The sequence below is a fragment of the Larus michahellis genome, chromosome 18 (genome assembly GCF_964199755.1).
Source record: "Larus michahellis chromosome 18, bLarMic1.1, whole genome shotgun sequence".
NCBI lineage: Eukaryota > Metazoa > Chordata > Aves > Charadriiformes > Laridae > Larus > Larus michahellis.
The window spans coordinates 7,459,703-7,480,721 of NC_133913.1; the positions used below are offsets into that span (position 1 = coordinate 7,459,703).

A 21,019-nucleotide genomic window follows, 5' to 3' on the forward strand; every position below is an offset into this window, starting at 1 on the left:
GAAATCAACTGTCCCCACTTCTGTGCTGACCACTCTCAGCTCCACATGCTTAGCTCCAGTTTCGAGCCTTGATACATTCAGCGGCATAGACGACTTTACCCTGCTGATGCCTCCAGGCCATGGCCCCTAAATGAGGTGGTGGAGGGGAGACGTCGACCCAAAGGCTGTTCCCTGCATGACCACTCCTGCTATTCTGCCAGCAAATCATCTTCCAGAGCCCCACACCCTTCACCCCACCACCCCAGAGCAGCTCCAACCATAGTGAGAGGAACACCCTTCCTCAAGAGCTCATGGGGCTGCTGAGCCCTCAGGTTCTCCTGCCTTCTGGGCATTTGTGGGCAGAGATACCAGCAGGGCAAGGCTTGATGGTCACTGGCAGCAGAGCAGCTAGGGATGTCTTCCTCAGCTCCAAGGGATGGTTCCCAAAAGAGAAGCCAATGTAGGGTGTTTGAACTGCTCATTTGTCTGTGACTGGAGCAGGGTTTCCTTGTGCTCTCAATCCCTTCCACCCCTTCTCCTTTGGCATCTTGGGGACCATCCAGATAGGGAAGGACCACATGGAGGCCAAGCTTGAATGCAACAGAACTTTAATGAGTCAAAAGAGGGAAAGAAATCTCTGCCAGTGGAGGCCACCAATGCATGGATGCCCAGGGGCAGCTGTGAGTCTTTGGTCCTTGACTGTGGAGATGTTTCCTCATCGTGTCTGTCTGCCCACCCCACAGAGGATGAGGAAGACAGATGGTCCCCACCAGGGTAGCCTTGTGGGAACCTTGCTGCTAAGGGGATGTGAAGCAAACAAGGAAAAGGGAGAGAAAACCAAAGTCATTCAGCTATGCTGAAAGCAACATTGAAAACATCGATCCTTTGCCCAGCACCATGTTCTGAGTTCCTCAGGGTGTCTCCCTGGGGTTTCCCCAGAGTCTTTAGCAGGGGAGGCACCTTCTGCCACTGTAGCGTCTGGAAATGCCAGAGAGGTCACAGCACCCAGAGGTGATGGGCACTCCATCACAGCTGAGGATGCTGCCAACGGCAGCGGAGGTGGAGGATCCCACAACGGTGTTCTGTGGGAAGGAGCTGAGGATGGGGCCAGGCAGGGTCACCACCACAGCAGGAGGCTCAATGAAGACGGTGGAGTTCTGGCACTGCCTGATGCAGGGCTCATTGCAGCTGTTGGCCAGAGGTGTCGGGCCACAGGGCCGGCAGGGCAGGCACTGGTTGTAGCAGGACATGTCTCAGGGCTGGAGGTGCACCTGGGAGAGAGGATACGGATAGTGAGGAGCACATGGCTGAGTGAAAAGCAGCCTGATTTCCCTGTCACAAAGAATCTAAGGCCACTACTGAGTGGAGAGCTGAAAGCTCAGCTTGAAGCCAGATGGTCCCATTTTCCTACAAAGAGGAGCCTGGACCATGGAGGACATTTCCTAGCACATAAACTAAAAGATCCCTCTGCCATGTCCCAGCCTCTCGCTAAGCAGACGCTCATCCCTCTTCCCTCTATCATGACAAAAACACCCAAGCCCCCCAGCACAAGCCAGAGCTAATATCAGCTGAGATGTCCACCAGGAGAGATCTCACTTAGGAAAAGAAGGAGGAGGAGCTTCAGACTCACCTGGTTCCTAAGGAGAAGGACGCCAGAGACCTTGGATCAAGGAGGACCTGAATGAAAGGAACATGAAGCCTGACATTGCTGTGCTGTGAGTGGAAGGACAGACCCTGTGGCCTTCACAGGAAAGCCAAACAGCTGATGACCACTTTGGACCTGAGCCCACAAACAACTTCATGTCCCACATTGGAATCTCAGTCTGAGCCCAGCAGCTCTCCCTGGGAGGAAAGGGACGTTTGATTCAAGACCACATCCCCCAAAGCCAGCTACTGTCCCACAGGGCTGTCCAGTATAGACCCTCTTTTTGACAAGGGCTGTGCCCAGTGGGGAAATTTTCTAAGGCCATCTCCCCTCCTGAATATCGATCAGCCTGAGCTCACATCCAGCTTGGAGACAGTACAGCCAAGGGCTTTCCCCCTTGCCTTTGAGAGACCTTAGTGAGATCAGAGCCAGGGAGCTCTGCTGGGAGAGCTCAGCCAGGGCAGGTTCCCCTCTCCGTGGAGCTGCTGTTTCTGAGCTGAGGCTCTAGTGTAGCCACGATAGCTGACTGTTCCTTTTCTATTGCTACCTGAGAGCATCCAGCAGAACCCCGTGCCCTTCCCTTCCACATCTGGTTTTAAATGTCCAAGTTTCCAATGAGACATATTCGAGAAAATAAGAGTACTGTTAAAATAGCAAGCACTTGACCTCCAAACCTTCCTGCCATGCCCTGCTGCTGTGCCGTTTGCCCTCCCCTTGGCTCCTTCCAGGCCACCAGCCTCCCCGTGGCCGAGGTGCCCGTGCCGGGGACAGCCCGCGCCCGCCCTCCCTCACCGCCGGTGTCGCTGCGGGCAGCTCCGCTCCGGCCGGTCTCTGCCGCGGCGCCGCCTTCCTGCTCAGGGCTGAGCCCCGGGGCGGAACTGGCGGAGGCGAAGAGGGGAGTAGAGGAGGCGGCGGAGAGGAGGGGGCGCGGCCGGAGCGGAGAGCCGGGGCTGGCGGGGGGCAGCGAGGCGCGGGCGGCGGAGCGGCGGGATGCGGCGGTGCCGGGGCGAAGGGCTGTCGGGGCTGGTCGTGCTGCTGCTGGGTGCGTGGGGCTGTTTACTCGGCGGCGGGGGGCCGGTCTGAGGGCTGTGTGGGGCCAGGGCTGACCCTGGGGAGGCCCTGGCACGTCCCTGACTTCTTCACGTACTTCTCTAATCATCCTCCCATCCATCTCCCCCTCTGTTACATCACACATTCCATGTGAAAACTCAGTGCTCAGTTCTATGTTCAGCTCTCCCTATTTCCTTTCTTTCATCTGTGTCTTTCCATATAACTCATGGAGTCATTCCTTCCCCCTTGCTACTTTCTTTCCTTTATCCCCTTTTCTTCTTCAGTGACTCCACCCTTTCACCTATCATTCATGCATTCATCTCTCCATCAAATATGAATGGACACTTCCATTAATGCACATGTTGACATCCTCTGGAAACACATCTAATTATCTCTAATTGTTCCTCACTGCTTCTAGTAGATTTGTTCTAGGAAACAGTAGCAGGGCTGGGCAGAAACTTTGAGTGGTTTTTCTTCTTTATTTCCTCAGCAGTGGCTGCGGGCAGAGCCCAGGTGCAGCAGGAGCCGTCGGCAGAGACCCCCGAAAGCACCGGCATCAACATCACTTGCTCGCACCCCAACATACAGACCACGGAGTTCATCTACTGGTACCGTCAGCTCCCGGGACGAGGCCCTGCATTTCTCGTGCTCACTCGTAAAGACTCGAAAGAGCTGCGGGACCCGCCGGGGCGGCTGTGGGTGTCGGCAGACCGCCGCTCCAGCGCCCTGTGGCTCGCCCGGCCCCGGCGCGGGGACGCGGCGGTGTATTACTGCGCCCTGGGAGACACGGGGAGAGGAGCCGGGGCTGCGGCCGGGCAGGAACCGGCGCGGGCGGGGCCGGGCGTGTGTGTCGGGGTCGGGGGGACAGCCCCGCGCGGGCCCGCCAGGGGGCGCTGCCGCTCCGCCCGCCGGGGCCGCCTCGCCCCAAGCGGCCACAACTGGCCCAGGCTTGCCGAGGCCTCCCAGCCCCCTCGCTCCCGGGAGACGCGCTCCCGACTCCCACGGAGTCAGTGGTTCAAGCTCCCCAGCGGCAGGAGAAGGGCATGTCGAGGTCAGAGGCACCTTCAAGCGCTCCCCAGAGGGGCTCAGTGGTGAGACCATGAGCTTGTTTGACAGGATTCAGCACCTCTGGAGTTGAGGCCCAGGAGACAGGGCAAAATGCTTGGCCTGAGCACACTGAGCACAGCCTCAAGGCATGCCAGGTTCCTCCTTGAGGAGTGAGTCAGAAAGGGATTTGCTGAGTTGCCCTCAGGGGCTGGAGGTCTGAGGGGAGTGAGAGCTGGCAGGAGCCTCTGGCAAGAGACTATGGGCTCCAGCCAGTCCCTGGGGAACCCTGTGTGACTCAAATAGCTGTCAGAGGTGGTCAAACCCCATGGGCAGAGGCTTCCAAGGCACAGAGGGAAGGATCAGCCCTGCTCTCTGTTCCAGCTGGACTTGAGAAATGTGTTTCCAGGCAACTCTTGGCAGGTGACAAAGAAGGCAGAGTAACAGGTATGGCCAGGCCAGCACACGCATCAGACACATGTTCACACACTTTTAGTCCCTCTCATCCCTTTCTCTGTCTTCCCACACTTGTTTTAGCCCAAACTGCTTTGATCCTTCCATTTTCCTGTGTTTGCTGCTTATTTTAAGCATGCCATGTCATGTGCAATCCAGGAAAAAAACTTTTTCACTCTATCCCATAAGGGGTTTGATCCCCGTGTAGGTAGAAACACCCGGAGCTGAGAGGCAGCGCTTCTACACCGGACTATGCCTGAAATGATGCTCAAGCACCTTCTGACATGGAGGGCTGTATGGTGTATGAAGGCACGGACTCCGGCTGTGATAAGCACGAAATCATTTATTGCTTCTCAGGCCTCGGCTTTTATACCCAAGCTCTAAAATTTTCCATGCACCTGCTAGACAAGTAAACGCTAACCCTGTTGCCTTATTCAGTTCCCACTAAGATAAGTATGCAAAGCTGTTTTCTGTTCCATGTTTATATTGGACAGATTCCTCTTCATTTCGTCCATATTGACATCTGCGTTCCTTTTTCTGTGTGCTGTGTTTACTGTCTTTGGCCATACGCAGGCCTCTGCTTGTAGATCTGCCACAGATCCCCCTTTTTTGTTTAACACCAGACCATTTATTAACAAGGTCACCATGACTCGTGCTTCTACTCGTCGTGACGCTCTTAGCAGGTTATGTATCATACTAAAAACAATTAAAAACAGAATCAAAAAGAACCCTGCTAGGCAATTGTCGTGGTTTAGCCTCAGACGGCAACAAAGAACCACGTGCCGCTCGCTCGGGCCTTCCTAATACAGGAAGAATCGTAAGAAAAGGCAAGACTCTTGGGTTGAGACAAAGGCAGTTTAACAGGACAGCAAAGGGAACAGGCAAACAACAACAACAACACGGATAGGGGAATATACAAACACAATTACAGAACCGCCGCTCCCCGCCTGGACCCGGGATGGCCCAGCCCGCTTTTAAGCAGCAACTTCCTGCCCCCTCCCCCGGCAGCTCAGGGTAGGCGTGGCTCACATGGCATGGAATACCAGGAAAAATTAACCCTATCCCCACCGGAACCAGGACAGCAATAAATACCCAGATTTTTAAATTTAGTGCAGAAAGCAATTTTTTTTTTATTTACCCATGAGAAATCCTTTTGTAATGTTTCAAATGCATTGCAGTTCATTAAATCTTGAATTTTTAGTATTTGAGCTTTTAGTTGATCATGTAAAGGACGAATATTTTGTTGCAAAAACATGTCAAAACCACCTTGGAGATGGTATTTAACCATTTCCAAGCCATGTAGCGACGTATTCCAGGGGAGAGATGTAACACAAAGTCTTTGAGAGTTGTACCCCCAATCACAATACAATCACAATACAGAGAAAGATGTGTTTTTAATGCATTTTGCCGATCCCCTATCCATATTACTGCTGCTTCTAAAGCTTGTAATCTGGCTAATATTTCTTCATCTATATGTTCTTGCGTATCTAATTCTTCAGTTACATTAAATAAAGTTTCTCCTACAAGCTTAGCAGTCTGGACACATTCAGTAAACACAGCAACAGCTACAGGAGCTGAAGCTAAAATAACAATTGCAGATATTATTGCAAAAATCAGCCATCCAAAAAATCGTTTAGAGCGTCTGCGTGTTTGGTTTATTTCTTCTTGCAAAATTCTGCTAAAATGTCCTAACCCTCCAGAACCTTCCCATTCTCTGGTAAGGTTGATGGGCAACCACACTTCCACTTGTCGTCGCAATAGAAGACGACATGAAATATTATTGATTATTGGTTCTTGTGTAGATATATGTGTTTTATACCATACTCACATTAAATTTACACAATAAGATTGATTACATTGTTGTACACTTGCATTTTGAGCCAAAGCAAATACATACAGCTGAGAAGTACAAATCATTACAGAATCTTCTTGCTCACAACTACTATTTGTTGTAGTATTATCTGTGGTTAGCTTATGAAGACTTCTGTTTACAAATACAAATCCCATTCGCCAGCCCTCAGTATGTAGTCCAATAAAAAAAGAATCTACATGAGACAGAAAAGAGATAAGCATTAAAAACTGAAAGATTAATAAGAATACACATCCCTAGGTATGCCTGTTTTTACTCATTGATCGGCTCGACTGGTTCCAGCCTTCCTTTTCCTGTACTGGGCTCAGCTGATGAGCCGGCTTAACAAATTTTGCAGGAATCCAGAAGGAATCTGAGGACAAAGACACACAAGCATACCCTTGACCCCATGTTATCAGGAGGACTGGTCCTTCCGAGCGCTTATAATACACCTTCGGTTGTTCAGGCCATTCAACAGTTCTTCTGAAATGTCGCTCTACTGTTGTGGATGACAAAGAAGACATCTCTAGAAAATTTAAAACATAAGTTGCTTTATACAGTCACTCTTGAGGTGTCATACCTACGGGATTTCCCCTTTTTTGTTTAGCAAGTATGGCTTTTAAAGTATGATGCATATGTTCCACAATTGCTTGCCCAGCTGGGGAATGAGGAATACCGGTGACATGTTTAATACCCCATGTCTGTAAAAAGGCCTGTATTTTAGCGGACACATAAGCTGGTCCGTTATCAGTTTTTACAGTTTTTGATACTCCTGTGACTGCAATGCCTTGCAACCAATGTTGAATAACGTCACGAGCCCTCTCTCCTGTATGAGCAGTAGCTACAACAAAGTGAGAAAACAAATCAACTGAAACATGTACGTAGCGCAAACATCCAAATTCCATAATGTGTGTAACTTCAGATTGCCAAAGTTTATCAGGTGTAAGCCCTCATGGGTTAACCCCCGCAAATGATGGCAGAGGAGCCAGCTGCTGACAATCGGCACAAGTTCGCACAATATCATGTGCTTGTTGTTCTGTTAAAGAAAATTGCTTCCTTAACGCCTTTGCATTTTGATGAAAAAAATCATGTGACATTTTAGCTTGCTGCATAATGTTCGGAGTTGTTACCGACAGAGTGTGATAATCTGCAACTCCGTTTCCCTCAATTAAAGGACCAGGTAAACAGCTATGAGAGCGTATGTGGACAATAAACTAAGGAAACTGTCTTTTTTGTAAAAACAACATTAATTGCAGCAATAGCTTAAATAACAATTGGTTCCCTACTTGTTTTAGAAATGCTCCTTCAAGTCTTTGAACAATGCCAGTTGCAAATGATCAAACTGTGTGCCTGAGCACTTCTCTCTTACCCTAGAGTGATATTTTCCCCTTTTTGTCCCTGGGCACAGAGGTGGCTCCTCAAGCAAAACATCTCCAAGAACAGCAGCTGCTGCAGAATGTCTCTGACCTGAGCCCACAGCAGGAGTCCATGAGGTTTTAATGTTCACGTGCAATTGGGTAGGCTAGACCAGGAAAGCAAGAGCAGGAGGTAGGAATGGAGATGACCCTAGCCCAGGTCAGGCAGTGTCCATGCTAGAAGGATGCAGGTGCTCATGGATGACTTTTACCACCTCAATATCTGCTGCAGGAAGAAAATGGCTGTTCTCTGAGGTGCTCAGGCAGTTCTCTGAGGTGTATGGTAGACAAATTTCTGAAGCAGGCAATCCATGAACAGACTAGGACAGAGGCTCTCTGTGACCTGCTAACCACAAGTGAGGAAGAACTGTTGGATGATGTAAAGTTCAAGACCAGCCTTGCCTGCGGTGACCAGGAGACTGTGGAATGTAAAATCCTCACAGAACTGACCAAGACAAACAGGACAACTACTGCAATGGACTTCAGGAGAGCACATCTTGAAGTGGCCAGGGATTGACCTGCTTGGCAAGATGCCCTGGGAAACTTCCCTGGAGCACAGCGGTCCCAGGAGAGCTGGCTAACCTTCAAGGAGAGCCTCCTCAGAGCACAAAGATGGTCCTCGGCAATGTGGACAAAAGAATGCAGCTGGAGTGGAAAACTGCATGAGATGTAAAGGGAATCAAGAAAGGTGTTTCTGGGCCTATTGGCAGCAACAGGATGGCTAACTAGATGTGGGCTTATTGCTTGGTGAAGAAGTGGATCTGGTGACATGTGCCATGTACTTGATGTCTCTCCTGAGCTTTTGCTGGTATGGCTTCTCCTCAGGCCTACCACATGCCTGCATGTCCCCACAGACTCTATGGGAATGAAGCAGCACCCACAGTAGAAGAATAAGGAATTAAGGAGCTCGTACTACCATTTGGACATACACAAGTTCATGGGATCTCTTGGGATGCATCCAAGGGCATTCAAGGAGCTGACTGGACAGTATCTACCCAGTGCCTGGAAGGAAGATGGAGCAAATAATTTAGAGAAGGCTCCTTCTCTAAATGCATGAAATGCAAGAAGGGGATTGGGAGCAGCTTGGGAAAGCAATTGGGATTGCTTTCTGGGCAGGGAGAAAGGATGAGGAATCTTGTCCACCATGTGCTGGCCATCCCTGGGTGCAAGTTTCCAATGCGGTGTTGGTGGTGTCTGGGGTGGGATGCAGTCTTCTCTTATGTCCATGTCAATGCCAAGTGGACTTGTACAGCCCATTGACCTGATGCCATGTCAGGCAGGGGCTGAGACCTTGAATCAAACAGGTCCTGAATGAAAGGAACATGAAGCCTGAGGTCACTGGTGAGTGGAAGGACAGACCCTGTGGCTTGCACAGGGAAAGCCAAAGAGCTGACAACTGCTTTGGTCTTTCAGCCTACAAGGACCTTCATGTCCCACACTGGAATCTCAGTCTGAGTGCCCAGCAACTGCCCCAGGAGGGTACAGACATTAGATTTGAGGCCACATCCACCAAAGCCTAGTGCTGTCCCACAGGGGTTTCCAAAAGGGACCCTCTTTCCGACACGGGGTGTCAAGGGTGTATGGAGTTCCTGAGCCCATCTCCCCTCCCGAATGTTTGTCTTCCTGGACTCAGGCCCAACCAGGAGACAGTGCAGCCAAGGCTTCACCCTTCCCTTTCATGTACTTTGGTGAGCTCATTGCCAGGGAGCTCTGCTGGGACAGCTCAGCCAGGGATGACTTCCCTCTCTGTGGAGCTGCTTCTGAGCCGAGACTCTAGTGTAGTTGAGGGCAAAGCTCATTGCATTCTCAGGAGGTGATGGGCACTGTGGACAAGAAAAGGCAGTGGAGATGAGTATCTAGAGTATAGCAGGACCTCTGACAGCCTCTCCTGTCCTTTTTATGACCTAATTGGAGGTAATTGGGCTCAATAAGAGGATGGTAAGGTAAGAGTGGAATGTCGGTCAGAAAGAGCTGTGAGCAGTGGTGCAAAGCCCAGCTGGCAGACACAACCTTGTGGGGTCCCTCAGGGATCAGCAGTAGCACCAACACTTCCTAATGTTTTCATGAACAGTAGTGGGAAGGTCAGCAATTCCTGCAAGTTTGGGGCTGACATCCAAGTACAGGGAAGAGGCAGGACACTGATCTCTGTAAGCCAAATTGTTCCCAGCAGGTCCATGAAGTACCTGTTTCAAGGAAAACGAGAATCATAGAATCATAGAATCATAGAATTGGTGAGGTTGGAAGGGACCTTTAAGATCATCGAGTCCAACCTTTAGCCTACCCTGACAAGAGCCACTTCTAAACCATGTCCCTCAGTGCCCCATCTACCCTTTTTTTAAACACCTCCAGGGATGGTGAATCCACCACCTCCCTGGGCAGCCTATTCCAATGTTTAATAACCCTTTCAGTGAAAAAATGTCTCCTAATATCTAATCTAAACCTCCCCTGACATAACTTGAACCCGTTTCCCCTCGTCCTATCACTTGTCACCAGGGAGAAGAGGTCAGCCCCCATCTCTCTACAACCTCCTTTCAGGTAGTTGTAGAGGGTGATAAGGTCTCCCCTCAGCCTCCTCTTCTCCAGGCTAAACAACCCCAGCTCCCTCAGTCGTTCTTCATAAGGTTTGTCCTCCAGACCCCTCACCAGCTTTGTAGCCCTTCTGTGGACACGCTCCAACACCTCAGTGTCCCTCTTGTAGCGAGGGGCCCAAAACTGAACGCAGTACTCGAGGTGGGGCCTCACCAGTGCCGAGTACAGGGGGATGATCACTTCCCCAGTCCGGCTCTCCACACTATTCCTGATACAGGCTAGGATGCTGTTGGCCTTCTTGGCCACCTGGGCACACTGCTGGCTCATATTCAGCCGGCTGTCCACCAACACTCCCAAGTCCTTTTCTGTTGAGCTGCTTTCAAGCCACTCTGCCCCAATCCTGTAGCGCTGCATGGGGTTGTTGTGACCCAAGTGCAGGACCCGGCATTTGGCCTTGTTGAACCTCATACCATTGGCCTCAGCCCATCGGTCCAGCCTGTCCAGATCCCTCTGCAGAGCCAACCTACCCTCAAGCAGATCAACACGCCCGCCCAGTTTAGTGTCATCTGCGAACTTACTGAGGGTGCATTCGATCCCTTCATCCAGATCATTGATAAAGATATTAAAGAGAACCGGCCCCAGCACCGAGCCCTGGGGGACACCACTTGTGACCGGACACCAACTGGATTTAACTCCATTTACCACCACTCTCTGGGCACGGCCATCCAGCCAGTTTTTTACCCAGCGAAGAGTACACCTGTCCAGGCCATGAGCAGCCAGTTTCTCCAGGAGAATGCTGTGGGAAACAGTGTCAAAAGCTTTGCAAAAATCCAAGTAGATAACATCCACAGCTTTTCCCTCATCCACTAAGTGGGTCACCTTATCATAGAAGGATATTAGGTTTGATAGGCATGACCTGCCCTTCACAAACACATGCTGACTGGGCCTGATCACCCTGTTCTCCTGCATGTGCCGTGTAATGGTACCGAGGAGGATCTGTTCCATGACCTTCCCAGGCACCGAGATCAGACTGACTGGCCTGTAGTTCCCTGGATCCTCCTTCCAGCCCTTCTTGTGGATGGGTGTCACATTTGCTAACCTCCAGTCAGATGGGACCTCCCCGGTTGTCCAGGACTGCTCATAAATGATACCAAGTGGCCTGGCGAGCACCTCCGCCAGCTCTTTCAATACCCTTGGGTGGATCCCATCCGGCCCCATAGATTTGTGCACCTCCAGGTGCTGAAGCAGGTCCCTCACCATTTCCCTTTGGATTACGGGGGCTTCATTCTGCTCCCCATCCCTGTCTTCTAGTTCAGGGGTCTGGGTGCTCAGGGAACAACTGGTCCTACTGCTGAAGACTGAGGCAAAGACTTCATTAAGTACCTCAGCCTTTTCCTCATCCTTGGTCACTATGTTGCCGGCCCCATCTACTAGAGGACAGAGATAATCCTTAGTCCTCTTCCTATTGCTAATATATTTATAGAAGCTTTTTTTGTTGTCCTTGACAACAGAAGCCAGGTTTAGCTCCAGCTGGGCTTTGGCCCTCCTGATTTTTTCCCTACATAGCTTAACTACCTCTTTGTAGTCGTCTTGAGTGGCCTGCCCTTCCTTCCAGAGGCCATAGATCCTCTTTTTTTCCCGAAGTTGCAACACTAGCTCCCTGTTTAGCCAGGCCGGCCTTTTTCCCCGACGGCTTGTCTTCTGGCACATGGGGACAGCCTGCTCCTGCGCCTTTAAGACTTCCTTCTTGAAAATCATCCAGGCTTCCTGGGCTCCTTTGCTCTGGAGGACTGCCTCCCAGGGGACTTTGTCAACCAGGCTCCTGAAAAGCCCAAAGTCCGCCCTCCGGAAGTCCAAGGTAGCAGTTCTGCTGACCCCTCTCCTTGCTTCTCGCAGAATCGAAAACTCTATCATTTCATGGTCACTGTTCCCAAGACAGCCTCCAACCTTCACATCCCCCACAAGACCTTCCCTGTTTACAAACAACAGATCCAGCAGGGCACCTTCCCTAGTTGGCTCTCTCACTAGCTGTGTCAAGAAGTTATCCCCAGCACATTCCAGGAACCTTCTAGACTGTTCCCTCCCTGCTGTATTGTATTCCCAGCAGATGTCCGGCAAATTGAAGTCCCCCACGAGGACAAGAGCTCGCGATCTTGAGACTTCTCCCAGCCGTTTATAGAATATTTCATCTGCCTCCTCATCCTGATTGGGCGGTCTATAACAGACTCCTACTACGATATCTGCCTTGTTAGCCCTGCCCCTGATTCTTACCCATAAACACTCAGTCTCATTATCACCATCATTTAGTTCAAAGCATTCATAACACTCCTTAACATACAGGGCCACACCCCCGCCTCTCCTTGCTTGCCTATCCTTCCTGAAGAGCCTATAGGCATCCATGGCAGCACTATAGCTATGTGAGTCATCCCACCACGTTTCTGTGATGGCGACTACATCATAATTATCCTGCTGCACAATGGCTTCCAGCTCCTCCTGTTTGTTGCCCATGCTACGTGCATTAGTGTATAAGCACTTCAGCTGGGCTACAGGTCCTTTCTCCTTTTTACTGGTGGGAGCCGAAGTTCTGCCACCCCCAGACTTATTCCTAAGGAGCCTGGTTACGCCCCCTATCTTTTCCAAGTCTAGTGCCAGCATGCCACCTTCAGGCTTTTTGCTAGCAAGCATGGATCTATCCCCATCCCCCTTCAAATCTAGTCTAAAGCCCTGTCAAGGAGCCCCGCCAACTCTTGCCCTAAAACCCTTTTCCCCCTCTGAGACAGGCTTTTGCCGTCTGTTGCCAGCAGGCCTGGCGTCCTGAAAAGCAGCCCATAATCAAAGAACCCCAAGTCCTGCCGATGACACCAGTCTCTGAGCCAGGCATTGAACAGCTGGCATTTCCTATTAATCTTCTCATCTATCCTTGCAACTGTTGGGATAGAAGCAAACACTACTTGTGCTCCTGATCCCCTAACCATCCGTCCCAGGGCCCTGAAGTCTTTCTTCATTGCCCTTAGGCTTCTTCCTGAAATTTCATCATTGCCTAACTGAAAAATCCATAAAGGGTAGTAGTCAGCAGGCTTAACTAGGGTAGGGAGTTTCTTCCGGACATCCTTAACTTTGGCCCCAGGGAGACAGCAGACCTCCCTACAGATTGGGTCTGGTCTACATATGGGACCTTCTACTCCCTTCAGAATCGAGTCCCCTACTACAAGGACCCGTCTTTCTTTCCTAACCGAAGATGTTGTTATACGAGGCTTAATCCGTCTCGGCCTCAGTGACAACTCCAAGTTCAGTAAGCTGTTGTCCTCCTCATCCTCCAGTTCCCTTTGCAGAACATCATATCCGTTCTGCAAGGGCACCTCGGATGGTGTGGGGGTCACCTGGGTGGCACGCCTGCCACGCCGGACAGGGACTTGTTGCCACTGCAAGGTGAGAAGGTTGCCTAGACTCTCGAAGTGCTCTGCCACAGGAGTAGAGGCAATGAAGATCTGCTGGAATGAGGGGAGCTCAAGTTCAGAAGCAGGCTAAAAGAATTGAGAACAGGAATGGGGTGGTGTTGGTGGGGGGGTGGGTTCTGCAATTTCCATCCTGGAGTGGCCTGGTATAATGGGAACTGTTCAATGCAAGTGTTGGTCTAGATGACCTTGGGAGCTCGCTTCTGACCTGTGTTATGACACTGGGATTCCCAACCACCCCTGCCCTCCCTGATCCCTGCCTGCCCATGGGCACATTTGTCCTCACACTCCCTCTGCCCCAACACAACTCCTAGGCATTGTGCTGGGGCTGCAGAGCAGCAGCTGAAGGGAGGCTCTCAGCCTCCTCACTCCCAGCCACGGGAAATGAGTGGCTGCTGGTTCCAGCCCCTGGGCTTGGAGAGAGCTCTGGGAAGCTGGTCCATGTGCTGGGCCAAGGCCCCGCTGCTGTGCCAGGTTGCAGCTGGTGCTGTGCAGGCTTCTTCTTGCTGGAGGACGGGGAGAGTCCATTTCCCAGTTGGGCAAAGTGGTACCCGTGCAGAGCCCCTGAGTGCTCTGAAGCCGGGCGAGCCTCCGAGCGGCGCCAGCGCAGAGCTGAGCGCCGGGGCGGAGCTGACGGCGGACGGCAGGAGCGGAGAGCAGAAGAGGCGGCGGAGAGGAGGCGGCGCGGCTGGTGCAGAGAGCCGGGACAGGCGGGGAGCAGCGAGGCGCGGACGGCGGAGCGGCGGGATGCGGTGGTGCCGAGGCACAGGGCTGGTGGGGCTGGCCGCGCTGCTTATGGGTGCGTGGGGCTGGCGGCGGTGGATGGGGCCAGGGTTGTGCCCGGCGGGTTCCACGGGTAGCCCAGCGACAACTCCTCCCTCTCCTTCTTCAGCCTCTCTTTCCCCCTCCTGCCTCTCTGACATCTTGACCATGAGCCAGCAACATGCCCTTGTGGACAAAAAGGCCAATGGCATCCTGGGGTGCATCAAGAGGAGTGTGGCCAGCAGGTCAAGGGAGGTCATCCTCCCCCTCTACTCTGCCCTGGTGAGGCTGCATCTGGAGTACTGTGTCCAGTTCTGGGCTCCCCGGTTCAAGAAGGACAGGGAAATGCTGGAGAGGGTGCAGCAGAGAGCTACCAAGATGATTAGGGGACTGGAACACCTCTCTCATGAAGAAAGACTGAGGGATTTGGGTCTCTCCCGTCTGGAAAAAAGATGGCTGAGGAGGGATCTTATCAACACTTATAAATACTTAAAGGGTGGGTGTCAGGAGGATGGGGCCAGGCTCTTTTCAGTTGTGCCCGGGGACAGGACAAGAGGTAATGGGCACAAACTTGAGCATAGGAAGTTCCACCTAAACATGAGGAGGAAGTTCTTTACTTTCAGGGTGGCAGAGCACTGGAACAGGCTGCCCAGAGAGGTGGTGGAGTCTCCAACTCTGGAGACATTCAAAACCTGTCTGGACACGTTCCTGTGTAACCTGCTCTAGGTGACCCTGCTCTGGCAGGGGGGTTTGACTAGATGATGTCCAGAGGTCCCTTCCAACCCTATGTTTCTATGATTCTGTGATCTTTTGTGCCCCTTCCCAACCCCCCGAGTCCCCTCTTCCTGTTCTCCCTCTTTCTTCCCCACCTCTGTTGGTACGAGACTCCTTGCACGTACACCAGATTTTTCACGCACGCTCTCCTTCCCCTGTGCATTCTGCAGTTCTTATTGCCCTCAATATAGCCCTCTCTCCTTCACTGTAACAAGCCCTCTCCCTGTCTGCTCGTTATCCACCCACGCACTCATATTCTGACTCATCTCTCCATGCATTTACCATCTCCAAAGCCTCTTCCTACTCCTCAAGACCCCTCTCTCATCTTTCCCTCTGCTTCCTTCATATCCATAACCACAAATTGTCTTTTCTGCACCGTGCCATTATTCCATATATCCTCTCATCCCGCTGTGCTTTCTGCATTTATTCTTCTTCTCAGTTCAGCCCTTCATCCTTCACTGTAACACTTCCAACTTTCCTGTCTCCTCTTCTTCTCTCCACCCATCCACCCATGCATCCATCCCTCCACCTGGCTTTCATTCTAGCTCTGTATTCATCCATTAAAAAATCCCTTGCAGACTTGTCCCCTTGCTCCACAAACCCACACGAGGATCACTCTCGATGCCCACTTGGTCCCCATTTGCTCCAGTGCAGCGCTATCCACATGCCACTCTTTCTGACGATTTTTCTGGCAAAAGAGCCATCAGACCTGAGTGATTTTTGGCCTTTTCTTATACTTTCTCAGCAGTGGCTGTGGGCAGAGCCCAGGTGCTGCAGGAGCCGTCAGCAGAGACCACCGAGGGCATCGGCATCAACATCACTTGCTCACACCCCAACATAAAGTCTTACGACTACATCTACTGGTACCGTCAGCTCCCGGGACGAGGCCCCGCGCTGCTCCTGAGCGTTCACAAAGACTCCAAAGAGCTGCGGGACCCGCCGGGGCGGCTGTGGGTGTCGGCAGACCGCCGCTCCAGCGCCCTGTGGCTCGCCCGGCCCCGGCGCGGGGACGCGGCGGTGTATTACTGTGCCGCGGAATACACAGGGAGAGGAGCCGGGGCTGCGGCCGGGCAGGAACCGGCGCGGGCGGGGCCGGGCGTGTGTGTCGGGGCCGGGGGGACAGCCCCGGACGGGCCCGCCAGGGGGCGCTGCCGCTCCGCCCGCCGGGGCCGCCTCGCCCCAAACGGCCCCGCGCCCGGCCCCGCGCCCCGCGCCGCTTCCCCCGCCCGACCGGCCCCGGCAGCGGCAACCCCGCACTCCTAGCAGGAAGCACACAGAAATCCCCCGCCACACTGCCGCCGCCGCCGGGGCAGGAATGGCGCCGGGAGCGCTGGCCGTGTCCGGCGGGGCCCGGCAAGGGGCGATGGCAGCCGCCGGCCCCGCTGGCGCCCGGCCGGGAGCAGCACCTTTCTGCTCCGCACAGGGCGGTGGGCGGCAGAGATCCTTCTGCCCACGGGCAGCCGCCCAGCCCTCGCTCCTGCCGCACGGACCGCCCAGTGCTGACATGGAACATACAGGGCCTCTTCTCGGCCTTTTGACTTTCCCCACGAGGATGCCGAGGGAGCCCTGAGCAGCTGCTTTCGTCTGCTCTGCAACCACGGGGACTCCAGGGCGCAGTTGCCAATGCCAAATGGTCCTTAGAAAAGGACAACCAGGAAGGGTTTCTCATTTCATTACTCTGTGAAAGCTCAGATATACAATGGAAAACTGAGTCCTCCAGCCCCACATTTTCGCAAAGCTTTCAAAATGTTCCTGCTAGCGTTACAAAGTCGTTGCATGTGTTCAGGAGTTGAAGCTCCCCAGCGGCAGGAGAAGGGCATGTCGAGGTCAGAGGCACCTTCAAATGCTCCCCAGAGGGGCTCAGTGGTGAGACCATGAGCTTGTTTGACAGGATTCAGCACCTCTGGAGTTGGTGCCCAGGAGACAGGGCAAAATGCTTGGCCTGGACACACTGAGCACAGCCTCAAGGCATGCCAGGTTCCTCCTTGAGGAGTGAGTCAGAAAGGGATTTGCTGAGTTGCCCTCAGGGGCTGGAGGTCTGAGGGGAGTGAGAGCTGGCAGGAGGCCTCTGGCAAGAGACTGTGGGCTCCAGCCAGTCCCTGGGGAACCCTGTGTGACTCAAATAGCTGTCAGAGGTGGTCAAACCCCATGGCCAGAGGCTTCCAAGGCACAGAGTGAAGGATCAACCCTGCTCCTTATTTTCTTTCAACTCGATGACTTTATTTCCAGGGAACTCCTGGCAGGTGACAAACAAGGCGGAGCAACAGGTATGGCCAGGCCAGCACACACATTAGACACGTGTTCACACACTTTATCCCCTCTCATCCCTTTCTCCGTCTGTCTTCCCATGCTTGCTCCTGTCCAAATGGCCTTGATCCCTCTCTTTCCCCATCTGCTGCTTCTCCTAAACATCCCATGTCACACACAATCCCCAAATACTTTTTCACTCTATCCCATAAGGCGTTTGATCCCCTTGTAGGCAGAAACATCCCTGAGTTTATGTGATGATCCTCTCTTCTCACACTTCTGGAGGGTGCCATCCCCAGAGAAAGTGGCTGATTGTGATACTTGAATGAAGAAGGATTTGATGTCTGTGAAGCAGAGGGCTGTGCTGGATGTCCTCCAGCCAAGAGAGGTGGTATGACTTACTGTGGGTGGGATGTTTACAGCAGGTGCTCTTCCTAGAGACATTTCTCTTGAAAGGTCTCGTCCATGGCCTTGGGAGAAAGGAGAGAAAACCCTGTAGGGACAGGGATTCAGACACCTGGATCTAGGTGCTATTGGCCATTCCTCGTTCTGCCGCCTTTCAGACACTACCGAGGCACAAGGACCACATCACAGGTGCAAAAGTTCCTCTCTCAAACCCCATGACAGGTGAGTGCAGGCCCTTTTCCCTGGCTGGGCAGTGGATGCCAGGAGAAGTTCACTACTCCCATGCTGGGGGCTGGTTGTGCTGGTTGTGATCTCCAGGAGGAGCAAAAAGCAGGAAAACAGCCTGCAGCCTCCTAGTGCCTGACAACAGACTGCTTGCTCTCTTCCTTCAGGCTTCCACAGGAGTTTTCCGGTCCTCAGGTCCCTTTGGCAGTGTGACCTGGAGCTGAGAGGCAGCGCTTCTACACCAAGCTATGTCTGCCTGAGGGGATGCTCAAGCACCTTCTGACATGGAACACTGTGAGAAGCCTGGCTGTGGCCTGACTTCCCAAAGACGAGCCTTCCCGTGCTGAACAACCTCCCCTTGGCCCTTGCAAAATTAGGGTCACAGTTTGGTTTCGTTCCTTGGGCTGAGCACTTTAACAACTTCAATTAGTCTCTCTGCAGAGCCTCCTCGTGGCAGAGGTGTGGAGTCCCAAGCCAGACAGTCCCAAACTCCTGTCTGCAGCAGCAGAGAAAGAGTTTTGCTCCACCCCCTGTGCTGAGGGTTGGTGGGTGCTTTGGGCTGGCAGAGGGAGGAGAAGTGGTGAACTCTCAAGCTTCAACTCCTGCTTCCTGTGACATGCTTTGACACGGGGTGCATGGGAGAGTGTGACATGGTCCTGATTTTCCTGGCAGCTCTGGTGGGACTGGCATATTTTGGTGAGACACAAGGTTCAGGCTGGGGAGGAGCAGGGCAAGAGGTTGTTGTGCCAGTGGTGGGAGAAGAAATTTGAGTTTGACTCTGCAGGAAACTGGGATTCATTCCACAGGGAGAGCAGGGAGTACAGGTGGGAATGGAAAATCATCTGGGAGATGTCAGCTGTAATGGGTATGGAAGGAGGACGAAGACTCTGCACATGCCTTTCAGTGCTCACAAGAACCTTTCTATGGGTTATTTTTGCACGGGTGTTTAGAGAAAGAGAGAGCTGCTTGGGTAGAGTCCTACACTGGAAATGGAAACTTCTCTCCCAGGTGTATTTGACCAAATGCTGCCAGCCTGTGTAGGGATGGTTGAAATTCTAGGGGAAGGCTGGGTCAATGCAAGGAATGTTGGAATTCCTTTACAGGTCATGCACAGAAGGACTCTGTGCTCCAATTCCCTCCAGAAAGGACCATCCAGGCAGGATACGACACAACACTGCACTGCAATTTCTCCACCAACTATTCCGGTGCCTTCATCTACAGGTACCAGCAGCTCCCAAAGCAGTCCCCTCAGATGCTGTTGTGGGTGAGCAAATACAAAGCTCATGTGGATTCAGGGAGGTTCTCCTCCATGCTGTCTGCAGAGGACTCCCAGGTGCTTCTGCATGTGTGGGACGCCGAGCTCCAGGACAACGCTCTCTACCTCTGCGCACTGAACCCACATCTGTGCCCTCAGTGTGCAGCACTGCACAAGAAGGGGAGGGTGTACCCTGGGAGTGATTCCCTCCCCACCACTGCTTGCATGGAGCTCTAAGCTCATCTTGCCCAGGAACCACACCCGGGTGCTGTGGTGAGGCTGGGTCTCTGTCTGCACAGTCTGTGCAGCAGGGAGAGGATCTGAGAATTGGTTAGGTTGAAAAGCATCTTTTGAGATCATGCAGTCCCTGTTAAAGCCGGGCCAGCCAGAGCAGGTTTCCCAGGACTGCGTTCATTTTGGTTTTTCTGCTGGTGGGCACTCACTCTTCTCCCGTCAGTGGGCATTACTGAGAAGAGTCTCTTCTTCATTCCCTCCCATCAGCTATTTACACACATTGCCAAGATCTCCCAGAAGCCTTCTCTTCCCCAGGCTGAACACTGCCAGCCCTCTCAGCCCATCCTCAGAGGAAACATGCTCCAGTCCATCCACTATTTTGCTGTGCTCACTCCAGTACCTTTCTTGTACTGGGGAGTCCAGAACTGGACCCAGCACTCCACAAGTGGCCTCACCAGCACTGAGTGGAGAGGAAGGGTCAGGTACCTTGTCCTGCTGGTGATTCTCTTCCTGCTGCAGCCCAGGATGCTGTTGGCCTGCCTTGCCACGAGGGTGCATTGCCACAGCAGGCTCAGGGACACCCCTGAGCCACTGAGACTGAGTGGGACACAGCAGTGAGTGTTCAGGAGAAGCATCCCAGAGGCTTCTTCAGCTATAACTTTTCCTGAGCGTCCCTCAATGACCACTGTGTGAGAAGGGGGCTCTTGGTAGGAGACGTGACTGCTCCTGTGGCTTTACTTCCCAGGTACAGAAGCCCAAAGTGGGAAAATGACTTCCTGGCCCTACGTCTGGGGATCAGGGAAAGCCTAGACATGTGAGCAAGACCGATCAGCCAGGCATTGGACAAGATTCCCTGTTCAACCACTTGAGCTGTCCGCCTGCTTTTCATGTCTCCCCTCCAGCCCTGAGCACTCACCAGTACTTGGCTGGGGCGATGCCTGTGTCCCTGAGTCCCTCTGGGTTCTCTGCCCAACAGAAAACCACTGGTGGCTGCATTTCCAGGATGTGCATTTCTGGGCTCTAGTTTGTCCCTCTGTGCACAAGGCTCTTGCCATACTAAGTCCCTCAGCCTTTCTTTATGAGAGAGGTGTTCCAGTCCCCTAATCATCTCGGTAGCCCTTTGCTGTACCCTCTCCAGCAGTTCCCTGTCCTTCTTGAACCGGGGAGCCCAGAAATGGACACAGTACTCCAGATGCAGCCTCACCAGGGCAGAGTAGAGAGGAAGGATGACCTCCACTCGATCTGCTGGTCACGCTCTTCTTGATGCACCCCAGGATGCCATCAGCCTTTTTGTCCACCGGGGCGCATTGCTGGCTCATATCTGAGGCCAGGTTGTCCACCAGGATTCCCAGGTCTTTTTCCGCTGAGCCGCTCTCCAGCAGGTCAGCCTGCAACCTGTACTGGTGCATGGGGTTATTCCTCCCCAGGTGCAGCACCCTACGCTTGCCCTTATTGAATTTCATAAGGTTTCTCTCCACCCAGCTCTCACGCCTTTCCAGGTCTCACTGTATGTCAGCACAGGCTTCTGGTGTGTCAGCCACTCCTCCCAGTTTTGTATCATCAGCAAACTTGCTGAGGGTGCACTCCATCCCTTCATCCAGGTCATTGATGAATATATTCACTAGGACTGGGCCCAGTACTGACCCCTGGGGAACACCACTTGTTACTGACCTCCAACTAAACTCTGTGCCTCTAATC

General features: G+C 52.8%; 1 protein-coding gene and 1 gene segment (V, D, J or C); one reads left to right on the plus strand and one right to left on the minus strand.

Moving 5' to 3' along the window:
* Positions 1-923: 923 nt before the first annotated feature.
* The window catches only part of LOC141732866 (feather keratin Cos2-3-like), a 32,368-nt gene continuing 12,272 nt past the window's right edge, over positions 924-21,019 (minus strand). Inside the window, exons 1-2 of one of the 2 annotated variants that reach the window (XM_074562311.1) lie at positions 1,610-1,714; positions 924-1,250 (exon numbers count right to left, since the gene is read on the minus strand). In XM_074562311.1, the coding sequence (XP_074418412.1) occupies positions 924-1,229 (306 nt within the window). In that variant the 5' untranslated portion in view covers positions 1,230-1,250; positions 1,610-1,714. Of the gene's footprint in view, positions 1,251-1,609; positions 1,715-21,019 lie in introns of those variants that run through there. The other variant, XM_074562310.1, reaches the window with a different exon arrangement.
* On the plus strand, positions 2,615-8,186 carry LOC141732758 (T cell receptor alpha variable 4-like). The segment is given in 3 exon segments: positions 2,615-2,666; positions 3,168-3,453; positions 8,135-8,186. Coding segments are annotated over 3 exon segments (390 nt in total).